Genomic DNA, 14,715 nt, shown 5'->3' on the forward strand with positions numbered 1-14,715 from the left:
GACAAAAAACATATTATTCACATTTTTTTTAAGATTTTATTTATTTATTTGAGAGAAAGACAGTGAGAGAGAGCATGAGCAAGGAGACGGTCAGAGGGAGAAGCAGACTACCCATGGAGCTGGGAGCCCGATGTGGAACTCGATCCTGGGACTCCAGGATCATGACCTGAGCCGAAGGCAGTCGTCCAACCAACTGAGCCACCCAGGCGCCCCCATACTGTTCACATTTGACCCTGTAACTGCATCCTGGCCATTCCCAGACTCCTCTCACTTCACCAAAAATTCGGGATGTCTGTCTGCTCACTGACCTTGGCCCCTTCATACAGGGGAGACCGTAGCCCTAAACAAGCCAATTGCAGCACACTCTAATGGAGATGCCACAGGCTGCAGAATTAGCCAGACCTTGAGTTAAAGCCCAGGTCTGCCACTAACTAGCTGTGTGACACTGGACAAGTTACTTAGCCTCTCTGAGCCTTGGTTTCCTTATCTATAAAATAATAGCTATCAAATAATACATAATGATTCAGGTTATTGTAAAGACTAAGAAAAATAAAGCAACCATATTTAAAATACTTGGCATATAATAGATGTTCATTTTCTATTTAGGTCACCTAGAAATCATCAGGAGGGTGAGGAGTGGTAGTAAATGAAAAGGGAGAAAAAGGAAAGTGGTAGCATTTTGTATCTGGGAAGTATCCTGCCTCAGGTATTTTACAATTATCCTGAGCAAACATTAAATAATTTAAGTGGGTCAGCTGTACTGGGAAAGCCACACTTGGATAAATACTGTCTCTCACTTTAGATGCAAACCAACAAGGATCTCAAGATCAATGGGGAATGTTTTGTTTCTCATTCATTTATCGATATGACTGTATGGTCCTCAGTTTCTTTCCCTATAATATCTATAGTGCATGTCACACAATTTAATCACTGAGTTAGTGAATGAAGTGCTTGAACATTTGGTTGTGACTCTTGTGGTTTGGAGAGGCTCTCCTCTTTGAGAATGTGGTAAGCCATTTTTTTTAATATAAACTAGAATTTATTGAGTTCTGACGATCGTAAGCAGTGTGCTAAACTTGCGTTGTCTCATTTCTTCCTATGAATCAGTGTATCACCCCCATTTTGCCGGTAAGGACAATGAGGCTTGGATACATAGAGCGGCAAAGTCACTCAGCCTCATGGTAGAACAGGAATCTGAGTGCAGCGTAGCAGGCTTCTGAGGCTGACTTCTTAACAATGTGCAATACTGGTTCTCTGCACCTTGGTTTTGGTTTTAAGTTTTCGAGACAGGCAACATAAGAAATGAATCCCCAGGAAAATCTGTGCTTAGAGGGTCTCATTAGATATAAAGGATAACTTCACAGTGTTTGTGCACCCACATGATGTCTCAGCGTGGGCGTGGATGCAAAGGCGAGGAATTACAGGAAGAGAAAGAGTAGAAGAACAGATACACTCTCTCCTTGGATATAGCTCTTCTGATTACTTGCTTAGAGGATAATAGTGATGAAGGGTTTCACAGATGAATCCTGGAAAAAGAGAAACTGGAACCTGTGTCCTACCTTTAGACTGTCCAGCGTTTCCCATCTTGGTCAAAATGGAGCTCATTCCAGTCTGTCGCTGTGTGGGGCCGTGGGTGCATGCGTGTGAAGTGTTTCGGCCTGCTCCAGAAAACCACATTCGGTGACACATTGTAGCTATTATCAATGACTCGTGATGACATATGAAGTATTTTCCATCCACTGACCTATGTTCTGATCGCGGGAACCGGTGGGATCTCTAATCACTCACTGACCTGCTCCTCCAGGAACAGTCTATTCTGTTGGGTGAGTTCCATTCCGTTCCAGACTGTGTTTCATTGGTACCTTTTTCTTTCTGAATTCATCCTGTGTGTAAATGGGAAAAATTAAAACAAAACATTGAAATAGCGTGTCTCTTTTGACTAAAAGCATGTCTGGATAATATCTCATATTTTTCTTCCTTATCCTCCCTATATTTTCAGCTCCAGGGTTCCTTGAAAAGAAAACAGGTGGGTAACCTGTCTCCCGCCAACAGCAAGAGGCCCAATGGCTTTGTGGACAACTCATTCCTTGATATCAAGAGAATCCGCGTCGGGGAGAACCTCTCTGCTGGACAAGGGGGCCTCCAAGTAAACAATGGACAAAATCCAGTTATGGCAGGGACCTTGCCCATGAGCCAAGCATCCCTACGGAAGACTAACACTCTGCCACCCCATCCTCCTGGAAATGGTATCTTTAACATGGGCTTAAAGGAAGTGAAGAAGGAACCTGGGGAGACTCTGTCTTGCAGTAAGCACATGGATGGCCAGCTGGCCCAGGAGGCTCTGTTTTCCAATAGGTACGGAGAGGACCCCGTAGAGCAGCTGATGGACCCAGAGCTGCAGGAGCTGTTCAATGAACTGACAAACATTTCAGTGCCTCCCATGAGTGACCTCGAGCTGGAAAACATGATCAACGCCACCATCAAGCAGGACGACCCATTTAACATTGACTTGGGTCAGCAGAGCCAGAGGAGCACGCCCAGGCCCTCCTTGTCCGTGGAGAAGACAGTGATCAAGAGCGAATACTCCCCGGGTCTAACCCAGGGCCCCTCAGGCTCTCCGCAGCTGAGGCCCCCGTCCACTGGCCCTGCCTTCTCCATAGCCAACTCTGCCCTCTCTGCTTCCTCCCCCGTCCCTTCTGTGCCACAGAGCCAGGCTCAGCCACAGACAGCCTCGGGGACAAGCCGGGCCCTGCCGAGCTGGCAGGAAGTGTCGCATGCCCAGCAGCTCAAACAGATAGCGGCCAACCGCCAGCAGCATGCCCGGATGCAACAGCACCAGCCCACCGCCTGGTCGGCCTTGCCCTCATCGGCTGGGCCGTCGCCAGGTCCATTTGGGCAGGAGAAAATCCCCAGCCCTTCTTTCGGCCAGCAACCATTCAGCCCGCAGGGCTCCCCCATGGCCGGGGTGGCGGGCAGTGGAAGCCAGCCGAAGGGGATGGCCAACTACATGTACAAGGCCAGCCCGTCCACGCAGGGAGGGCACCTGGACGTGCTCATGCAGCAGAAGCCTCAGGATCTCAGTCGAAGTTTCATGAACACTCCGCACACGGCCATGGAACCCCGTCATGGCAACACTAAGCCTTTGTTCCATTTTAACTCAGATCAAGCAAGCCAGCAGATGCCTTCGGTTTTGCCTTCCCAGAATAAGCCTTCTCTCCTACACTACACCCAGCAGCAGCCGCAACAGCCGCAGCAGCCCCAGAGCTCCATTTCAGCTCAGCCGCCGCCACAGCAGCCATCCCAGCCCACCCAGCCCCTGTCCAGCCAGCCCTTGCTAAGGTCCCCCTTGCCACTCCAGCAAAAGATCCTGCTTCAGAAAATGCAGAACCAGCCCATCACAGGCCTGGGGTTTCAGGTCTCCCAACAGCACCGCCAGGTAAGACCATAATTTTGCTACCCCAAACACAGAGGACCTGGAGACTGCTTAGCCTGGTCCTTATGCTTTGGTTGCAACATTTGTGTTGGGGAGGAATCAAGAACACAAAGGCAGTAATGGTCCTGTAGGATGCCCATGAAGGCCTTAGGAAGCCCAGCTCTCACCGGGCATCTGGAGGCAAGAGCTAGTATTTCCTTGTAGATCATTCCTCTCGTTGGGATCTGCAGCAGTCAAAGGCTCTTGCTTATTAAGAATGTTGCATTATAATTCATGATCTTTAGTGACGTGTCCAGTTGGCAGTAAGATCTGGATACACCTGATGTCTATTCCTGCAGTCAGTAAGTCTGTCGGTCATTAAGTCGACATGCGAGTACCTACCATGTGCCAGATGTTGTGAGTATGCTGGAAATTGACATAAGTCCAGACATGATATTAAGAGTAATGACCCATCTACATCCACAGCAACCAACTGAAATGTCTGAATGCCCAACGCGTCGTAAATAGATCCTACTGGGACTCCATGCTGGTGCATTAAATAAGGCATGGCCCCTGTTTTCAGGCACAGTCCGGAGAGAAAGAGAGAAACAGGCTTTAAAACTCTCATTTGAATGCTAAGTGGAAAGGCTAATAACAGGTGATCACAGAGGTTGGGTGTCTTACCCCGCAAGGGGCTATCAGAGAAGTCTTTGGGAGAAAGTAATGCCTGCATTAAGTGTTGAAGGATGATATCGTCATCACTACAAACAGAAAAAAATATCTGTGGTTACCTTATATCCTGTGATTAATACAAAGCCGAAGTTTTATTCTGCCCCATACTTGAATAGCATGAAGAGATAGCTTTGTGCCATGAGAGCACATGCTAGCGAGGAAACTCGGGTCCCCCAAGGAATTCGAGGGCGGAAACTCTTCCCGGAAGGAAGAAGGTCTGAATGTTGCTTCATGCGTGTAATTTGGCGATCTCTGTTAGTGGCCAAGCACAAAGACAACACATTACATGTCAAAACAATATGTCGGGATATTATGACGGCACTGAGCCTAATTTCAATCACATTCCTAGAGTAGTTTTCACGACTACTGCCCAGAAAAGAATGCCACAAGCACCACAGACCGTGGCCAAGCTAACCTTTGCCCTAGATGTGTGCCAGGAGAAAACTGGCTCTCAACCAGCATTCAGGAGCTCCGCACCATGCAAAGCTTTGCGCTCTTACCCATTTAAGTAGTGTGGGGTTTAAAAAAAAAAAAAGTGTATTTTTTTCTAATTGTAGTTGATGAAGAATGGACTTAGAGTCATGTGCATATTTTACAAAGTTCCTTTTTAACAGGTAATTTAGGGATTGTTAATAAACAAACGCTATTGTGGAACTCATTCCTAATGGCATGGGTTTGGGTGAATCTAGGTTCAAATTTGGGTTTGGAGGAATCTAGGTTCAAATTCTTACTCTGACTTTCACTAGCTGTGGGGCCTCAAGCAAGTCACTGGACCTCACGAAGCCTGTGTTTTCTCACCTGTAAATGGGAATGATAATAACATATCCTAGGATTTTTTTTTTTTAGAATAAAATTAAGGGGCACTTGGGTGGCTCAGATGGTTAAGCATTGGACTCTTGATTCTAGCTCAGGTCATGATCTCGGGGTTGTGGAATCAGGCCCCGTGTCAGGCTCTGTGCTAATCAGAGAACCTGCTTGAGATTCTCTCTCCCTGTGCCTCTGCCTTCCCCTCTCAACATGTGCACTCACGCTCTCTCTCTCCCCCTCTCTATAATAAATAAATAAATCTCTTAAAAATGAGATCATTTTTCACCCAGAGTTTAGAACAAAGTTGACACTTACTATGATTATCATGGAAAGAGCCATGTATGATATCAGAATATTTTTAACAAGTATTACTCTTATGTAGGAGATGCATTGGAATAAGTCTCAATATTTTTTTTTTTGCTGTGAATATCACATATTTGTTCTATTTTTAAAAATTTAATTTTTTTCAGTGTTCCAAAATTCATTGTTTATACACTATACCCATGTAATACATGCCCTCCATAATTTCCACCACGAGGCTCACCCAACCCCCACCCTCTTCCCCTCCAAAACCCTCAGTTTATTTCTCAGAGTCCACAGTCTCTCATGGTTTGTCTCCCCCTCCAGTTTCCCCCAAATCACTTCTCCTCTCCATCTCCCAATGTCCTCCATGTTATTCCTTATGTTCCACAAGTAAGTGAAACCATGTGATAATTGACTTTCTCTGCTTGACTTATTTCACTCAGCATAATCTCCTCCAGTCCTGTCCATGTCGATACAAAACTTGGGTATTCATCCTTTCTGATGGAGGCATAATATTCCATTGCATATATGGACCATATCTTTTTTATCCATTTGTCTGTTGAAGGGCATCTTGGTTCTTTTCCACAGTTTGGTGACTGTGGCCATTGCTGCTAGGAATGTTGGGGTACAGGTGACCCTTCTTTTTAGTACATCTGTATCTTTGGGGTAAATATCCAGTAGTGCAATTGCAGGGTCATAGGGTAGCTCTATTTTTAATTTCTTAAGGAGTCTCCACACTGTTTTCCAAAGTGGCTGCACCAACTTGCATTTATACTTTAAAGAACTGGAGAATCAACAACAAATTAAACCAACCCCACACACTAGAAGGGAAATAATCAAGATTAGAGCAGACATCAATGATATAGAAATAGAAGTCTCAAATTCTAACATAAAGAGTTTCAGAGAAATAAAACTATCCTGGGGCGCCTGGGTGGCTCAGTGGGTTAAGCCTCTGCCTTTGGCTCAGGTCATGATCCCAGAGTCCTGGGATCAAGCCCCGCATCAGGCTCTCTGCTCAGCAGGGATCCTGCTTCCCTTCCTCTCTCTCTGCCTTCCTCTCTCTTTGCCTGCCTCTTGGCCTACTTGTGATCTCTCTCTGTCAAATAAATAAATAAAAATCTTAAAAAAAAAAAAGAAAGAAAGAAAAGAAAAAAGAAAACTATCCTTCATTCTTATATTGTCCAGCAGTATAGTGAATGGGTAGTGATTTACCCTCGCTAAGCCCAGTCTCTGATCATAAAAATGGAAATAATAAATAATTAGCTATTAATAAGAGGTAGTGTTCATTATTTACCCTGTAAATGACATGACTTCTGTCTCTCTTCCTTATGGTATCTCATTTCACCCATATGGAGGAAATACCATTGTTCTCATCTTACAGGGAAACAGCTGAGACACAGAGAGATTAAGTAACTTTTCCAAAGTTGCACAGATAAGAAGTGGCAGAGCCAGGATTCTGATGGTCTGTTTTGAAGGTTGTGCTTTTAGCCACTGACTATACAGCTCACAGGTAGGATATGTTGGGAAATGAATGACCGCTTATAGACCCTTGTGAAATTCTCAAAAAGAGTATTTCCTGTAATATGAGGCATATTTACGTAATCTATAGGGTAGATGAAATGCTTTGGGAATAAAGAAAGTCTTAAATCTCTCACCTTCAGAGTTGTTAAAGAAAAGAATCAAAAAATATCTGTGTGACGGCTGACCTTCTTGACGGTGAACATTATGGAGCTACCCAAAATAAGCGATTTATAACAGGAAATTTATCTCTATATCCTGTCAGCCCTTCTTTGGGAGCCTTCCTGCCATCCTAGGTCCTGTTTCTGGCTCCATTTTTCATATCTACAGCTATACACCACACTCATGTCCTCTTTGTCCCCATCAAAGCTTCCAGAACTCAAGCACACCAGTGGGTGCTGATGGCCAAATCAACAAACATTGTTCAATGTCTTAGGTAATATTAAACCATTTCCAGTGCCTATGACACATGATGCCAAGACAATTTTCATCTTTTCAAGAAAGCCCTTTAAAAGAGATGTAAGTAGCAGCAGCATTTCAGGCTGAAGACCGGACACGGTGACCCATTTACGGCTTTGTCCTAACTTTGTATATTGAATCAAATTGTCCCTTCCTGATCCACAGTTCTAAGAGGGAGGATTTGGAAGTCCTGTGTCTGAGTTGAAAGCAAGTGTACCAGAGTTCTATGGTCAAATAAGTGGTGCCTTCTTAAAAGCATTCACCTTTGGGCGGCTGGACCCCTGCTAATCAGGGTATCATTGTTCAATATGGTTACAGAGTTTTTCTGTGAGAATTGTGTTCAGAGTTTTATGCTCATTGAGTGGATTATTGCCAGTGCAGTACTGTTCATCCTGTTAGGGTGATCTTTGAAAACACTCAAAATGGCTAATGCTGCTTTGGGTTAAAAACGAGGAATAGGTGATAGGATAGGACTGGATTTCAAATACGGCTTGTGAACTTTCTCTGAAGGCAATAAAGTAATAAATGATAATTTTGAGAAGGAACTTTCATTTGGATGTGCGTATTTTTAAGGTTTTTCTAATTCTTATTGTCTCATCTAGTATATTGCCAAGTATTCTCAGCTCAGGAAGGTTTAACCTCACCATTTATAGGAAACCGTACACATGTGTGTTCCCATTCCCAATTAACTAAGTCTCTGTTACTCGTGACTGAAGCCATAGGAGGGGAGAGATTGGGAATTAAGCAATTCTTAAGTTTATCAACTAGAGTGTCCTAAATGAAAGCATTGGTCATGAATCTTTTTCTGTTTGTGTTACTCACTTTGTACCAAACATAGGAAGACTTGTTATGGGATTTGATCATTGGAGTCCTTTCATCTTGGACATGGTGGAAATCTTGTCTTTCTGCTACAAGATGGTAGATTGAATTTGTCAATCAGTTGCTTGTAATTTACCCAGCAGAGCATCACCCTTCAGAGCTCTTCACCCAGACAGATCTGCATGGTTAGGCAAAGAATAAACTGGGGAGAGCCTGTGCGCCTCTTTATTGGGTACCTATCTCTGTTCTCCTAGATGTGAGGGATGCCTGAGAGACGGACGCAGCATAATCAAATTGTTGGAGACCTCTTTATTGTTCCATGCCTGGGGTGGTTTCAAGTAATCCCTTCTCCAGATACTGAGAAAACAAATGGTATTTGGTATTTCACAAAATGTCTTCAGTGACTCTGTCTTACTAATGTTTGGGGCTCGGCAAATGGAAATACCTCCTGGCTATAATTTCCTTCCCTTTTTGATTTGAAGGTTATGAGAGAGGGCAGGAGAGGGACATAACACATGCAGTTCTGATTTATCTTCAAGTCACTGAATACTTGTTTAAGGTGTGAAAGAGTTATTGGTTCACTAGGGCTTGTGAGAGTTCAAGCCAAAAGCTCTAACCTCTTGAACCAAGAAGTGATCTTTGTCAGAGCTGTATAATCAGACACTTAAAAGTGTAAATTTTTTTTTCTAACATTAGATCCATGAAACTCAAGTGGATTCTATATTTGGTTTAGAATTATCCCATCTCTAAAAATTCTGAGAGGGAACGCAGCCAGTGAATGGATGGTTTGTTATGACCGAAACATAAATTTGTACATTTCCTCCTTAGTTTAAAGCCAAGTTTTATATCATATATTAAGAGCCTCAATCATATATTAAGAACCTCACCCTGCTCTCTCTGCCTAGCCAAGTTTATCCTTCACGCTTTACATATCTACCCTTGGCGTAAATCAGACAAGTCTCATGTTCTCACCCTTTCTTCTTTAAGGTAATTTTGTGGGGTTTTTGGTGTTTTTTTTTTTTAAGATTTTATTTATTTATTTGACAAATAAATCACAAGTAGGCAGAGAGGCAGGTGGCGGGGGTTGGGGGAAGCAGGCTCCCTGCTGAGTAGAGAGCCCCGATGTAGGGCTCGATCCCAGGTCCCTGAGATCAGGATTTGAGCTAAAGACAGAAGCTTAACTCACTGAGCCACCCAGGCACCCCGGTAACTTTGGATATATCTGGTCTTAAAGAAGAACACACACTTGAGGGTAGAGGAATCACTGGAGCACTCATATACTGACAAATCCTTATAATCGCCCAGTAAAAGTGCCAGAGAAGAAATATAACCTTGAATCAGCTGAGAATGACTTTTCTACTGGGAAAATAATCGCAGTATTATCCCAATGAATGCAGAATATGGATTCAGTGTTCTGCAACAATATAACTTCCAAACCACCCCTTTGCCAGGAGCCACAGATTGGCTAAAGGGTCAGCCAGTTAGGCTAGTGCCAGGGTTCAGATTTAGGGGCTAGAACCAGATCAAAAGAAGTCAGAGCGTGAAGGGCCAAAAACAAGGCCAAGCCAATGTCCTAGACAAACTGGGACACAAAATCAATCAGCATACTTGGAATCTAGGCGTGAGGCCAAAAGATGGTAGTAAACCTGTGGTCATGGGTCAAATATAAAATCTAGATTGAAGTTAGGATAGAGACCCAAGAGATGCTAGGTGATCATTACAAATGACCCTTGACAATTTGGTGATTTCTGTTATGACTCACTATGGCTGGGCCGGGCAGGGCTGGCAAGAGGGACAAGGTCTGATACACACCAAGGACTGTCCGTGGCAGACCAAGAACATACTATGTTTGCATTTTCATTTTATCTTTGATACTTCGTCATTTATCTTTCCAGTTGAAAAGAAAATAAAAATGCATTTTTAATATTCCATGAGACCAGTGCTAGGGCTGAGCCCAAATAAATTTCCAAACGTGTATGTTAATCTGACCTATACTGAAGAATCTTGATTGGCAAAATTAGCAGGAGGGGGATTTTGCATGTGTCTTGTTAGTTTCTGTTAGCTGATTTGTTGGCTTTCACATTAGTACCAATTCTGTGCCACATGCGAACAGCCCAAATGGTAGATACTATCAATCCCTTTGAGGGCACTGAGGCTCAGAGAGGTTAAATAACTTGCTCAGAACTACAGTTAGGAACTGGTCTGAATTGAAGCCCAGTGTTAATAACCACTGGGCCGCTTACGTTATGCAACTAGGTAGATGTGGTTTGGGTTGTGCTAACAGAGCCTTTGCTAGGGAATCTGTTCGAAATTTCGTGATTGTCTACATGCCCAGTTTATTTCTACCTCAGGGAAAATTTAAGCCAAGAATTCTGACGCAGGGAGGGATCTTCAGGAAAATTCACCAACGTGGTCTTGTCTGAATCCACAGATCTTTAGGTTTCCCCACCTGCCCCAGCCAAGAGCCTTGAGCTTAAAGATCTAAGGCTAAATTGAGTACTGCCCCGTTCTGAACTCTACCAATGGTTTTTATCCATTCATTCAAAAAATGTTTGTTGAGGGTTTGCTGTTTGTCACCGTCTGGACACTGATACCACCACTCAGAACAAAGAAGATATGGTAAGGGACCAAAAAAAATAAATAAATAAAAAATATTTTTAAAAGATTAAATAATCAGAGAGTATTTTCAAATTGAGCTGTTTTCATCCTACCGCAGACTTGGTTTATTCTTGCTTTTGTTGCTAGGCTGATTTGCTGGTGGGTGCCTTGGTACCTCTGATCTCATATAAAAATGGAGAATGCCCAGGGGAGTGGTAGATGACTTTGTTTTTCAAGGAAAAAATTTCAAGAGTTTGGTTAGCTTTTTTCAATGATAAAGAAAACTCATTCCCTTTCTTGTCCTTTAACATGCTCCATCAGGATTTAAGAACTGTGTGGGGTCCCTGTTAGAGTTTCACCACGGGAAAAAAACATAATGAGTGCATGCATTTGTATGATAAGAGTTTATTGAGCACCTACAAGGTGCCAGGAATTGGAAATGAAAAGATCACGTGATGTAGAGAACCCTCTTTGCACCCATCTATAAGATCAGGAAGGCATGGTCCCAACTCCTCAGTGAGCTTTTGATGTGAAGGAGATGTCTGTTCTAGATACTCACTGGGTTCTTCTTGGGGATACATAAATCCGCTCTGTACAATAACTGAATCCAAATCACATGGGCCTTTCCCGTAAGACTACCAATTCAACTTTGAATGTGTTATTTTAACCTTTTACAGAGTGGAGCTCTCTTTTACTGGATATTCCACTTTCATGTCTGTTTTATTTTGTCATCCTAGTATGTAATAGCTCAGAGCACAATAGAGTGAATTTGCGTAAAGCAACAATTAACTCCTGTATTCCTCAATAAAGAAATCAACACAATAACAAGAGGAACACGTTAGCCTTGGAATCATAATGCATAGGGTTTAAATCCACACTTAGGGGAATGACTTCTATTATTTTCATTCCAAGGTCTTTGTCAGTATGTTGCATCCATCAACAAGAGCTGTGCATTTAAAGCATTAATGCGTAATTCAGCCTGTTGAATACCAAGTTTCCAACCAGGGAAAAAAGGGGTATGAGGTTAAGAAATAGATTTGATCCCAAGGATGGAAATGCAAGAGGGTTAATGGAAAATCTGACAGATATTTAACTATAATGTGCATTAATGTAGGTGACTCAAACAGTCCCCTTTGCACCTATTCTAATTAGTTCTGCCTTTTCTAATCAGATGTCAGTTGTTATCAGTTTGGTAGAGGGGGGTGGTGATTTCTTTTTGTGAAATTGAAAGGAAGCAACAACCCATTTCGCCGGTGCAGTAATCAGTAAATGTTCACGCTAATGGTTAATTAAAGTCAGGCACAGAAACTTGAGATTCTGAAGGTGTTTATTATAAGGAGCTCTCCATTTGAAACAAAAGACGGCACAAATGTTTAGACTACCAGGATCAGAGAGATGAAATGGGAGTGAATCATCTTACGCTTTTACACTGCGTTTTAAGCAGGGAAGACCAAACTTACACACACAGAGCCTAGGCAGCTCTCTGGATACTAATTAGAGAACTCCAGCTGAATATTTGCATTTCATGCAATGAATCTGAACAATAAAGTGGCACTTTATTCTCCACGCAATAAATTGAATAGCGCATAATAGAGGGAAGCCAATGACTACTTTCCTGTGCATCCTGCAAAATCAAGTTTCAAGGTCCCCGAGGAAGAAAGAATGGGGGTGGTTGACCTGTTTCCCTTTCTTTCTGCTGCTAATTCCCTCCACCATGAATCACTGGCATTTTCCACAGTTTGCTTTTCACAGGAGCTTAAGTTCGGCTCCACCTTTAGGAAACATGAACTTCATAAACAGGGAGGTTTGGGCGCTTCTTCTTGGTAGTCCACAGGCCTGTGCGGGTGTGCACATGAGCCTGTGGGCTTCACGCTCTGGGCTTGGGCTCCCCTTCCTACTCTGTGCCTCTGGGTCTTTGTCGCGTTCCCCCTCCCTTCGGCTCTAGCCTCTCCTCTTCCACCCTTTCCCTACAGATCAGTTTTTGAACTCACCCCTTTTCCCTGACCTCCTGGAGACCTGTTCGATGGCAAGCCTTCAGTGGGAATGGGGGAAGGAGAGGACATTTAGCCACTGAAGCTGTTGTTAGCCACAAGGATGAAGAGACTTTTCCTGGAAGAGGATCTGTCCTGGGGAGAGCCACGAGGCTAAATGAGCTGGCAGGCCCATCTCTCTCTCCCACAGGCCTCTGGCACAAAAAAGTGAATTCTGAATGGACATACCCACGGGCAGAACATATCCTGAATAGCTTCTGACCATTGTCCCTTCTCACGTCATGTGCTGGCTAAACTGGCCTGCCTCCCTCCAGTCTTGCCAACCTGCTACTGGAGTGAGCATGCTTAAACAGGAATGTGGTCAAGTCTGTCACCTACCTGAGGCCCGCAAATGACCTTCATTTTCTCAGAATAAAATCTCAATCTTTATGTAGCTTATAAAGCCTTATATGACCAGGCTCCTGCCAAGATTTATTGGTTTCCACTCCCAGCTTTTGTTTATTCCTTGACTCCCACCCACTCATTCACTCATCTTTACCTGCCACGTTCACACACACTCTGCACTCTGGCTCCTGCCATAAAAGGTATACTCTGATTCCTGAGAAGTACCATGCTTTCCCTCACCCTCAGGTCTTCAAGTATGTTGTTCCTTCCATCGAGAACATTCTTCTGTTCTGCTCTGCACAGCTAACCTAACTCTGTGCTCTCTCAGTCTCAGCTGAGATATTTCCCCCACAAGGTTTCCCTGGCTTCCCGATTTGGATTAGCTCCCATCCTATACTCTCTGGTAGCTACTTCTGCTTCCGCTGTTTTAGCTGATATCAGTCCTCATCTACCTGTGTTCTTGTGTGTCTTCCTCAACTAAACTGCAGGCTACTTGAAGGCAAGGATTGTGTCCATCTTGTTCACCATTGTATTCCAACTTTTGACATGGCTACTACATGGGAGGAACCCAAAACATATCTGTTGAACAATGAACACACGAATTACACCATTGACCCACCATCCATTCTTCTGTTCCTGGGAGTTAAGGGTGCCAACATGCTACCCTCTCATCCCAAGAAGGAAGGAGCAGGAGCTATCTTTTCCACCTTCTTCCATAACAAGTCCGCCCTTAAAACACCATTTGCCCATGGATCTGCACCAACGGTTCTAGTTTGCAGGGGTAGAAACTAGAGAATTCACTCTCAGCTATGCCCCAGGTTAAACCTGTGGAAGGCTCTTCCTTGGAGCCTAGACTGACCTATACCACAGGGAATCATATGGGTAAGAGTCAACCAAGAGAATTTTATCAACAATATTCCAAATGATTCTTTGCTTTTATGAAACATATGGAACATCAGTAATTTACCAACAGTGACCAAAACACACTCCCTACCCACAGGTAATGGACAGAAACAAGTGATTATGTAGTGTTATAAGGTTTCTGATAGAAGTGGCCATAGGATATTCAGAGAACACAAAGATAAAGCACCTTTGGGAACTAGAAAATGCTTCCTGAATAAGGCATCATCTTCCTCACCTTTGTTCCCTGTGTACTCACATTATTGCAAGCCTCCCTCTTTCCAACTCCCTTGTCCCTCTCAGTAGTGGGCTGGATGGCATGTCCAAGAAATTCTACCTCGTTCTGTACTCCATAGGGCCGTGGCCAGTGGGTGGGCTTCCATTTATCTCTGTTGCTTTGACCACGCCTTCTCCTTGGAAATGCCACTTCACTGCAAATCCAGTCACTCCCCAAGGCTCTCTTTCACTGGACTGGCTCTCCTTCCCATGAATGTCTTTTGCCCAACAGTTCCCTTTTCCGTCCTGCCTGTGGCTTCCTGCCCAGCTGCTTGGAGAGTTCCAAAGTGTCTTAGAACCCCAGTCTCTGCCCTAACTGCCTATGTTGCTGACATCACCTCTCCCCAAGCTCTGAAATAAGTAAAATTTGTTTCCTCCTCCTCTAGTACATACAACAGATTGCCAACACTGTTGGTACCATTCTTATATCGTATGGTAATTTTGTTTAGATATCCGACTGGTCCAGTGAACGAGGAATTCCTGGAGAGTTGGACCATGGAATTTCTTTTTCTTCTC

The 14,715-nt window shown here is 43.7% G+C and overlaps 1 protein-coding gene across 1 annotated transcript in view; it reads left to right on the plus strand.

Moving 5' to 3' along the window:
- Positions 1–14,715, plus strand: part of MAML2 (mastermind like transcriptional coactivator 2) — a 344,972-nt gene that overhangs the window by 231,764 nt on the left and 98,493 nt on the right. The window contains exon 2 of the mRNA XM_004754548.3: positions 2,000–3,436. Within this exon, the coding sequence (XP_004754605.1) occupies positions 2,000–3,436 (1,437 nt within the window). The remainder of the gene's footprint in view (positions 1–1,999; positions 3,437–14,715) is intronic.

This window comes from Mustela putorius, unplaced genomic scaffold, assembly GCF_011764305.1.
Source record: "Mustela putorius furo isolate JIRA1106 unplaced genomic scaffold, ASM1176430v1.1 tig00001069_pilon_pilon_pilon, whole genome shotgun sequence".
Lineage (NCBI taxonomy): Eukaryota > Metazoa > Chordata > Mammalia > Carnivora > Mustelidae > Mustela > Mustela putorius.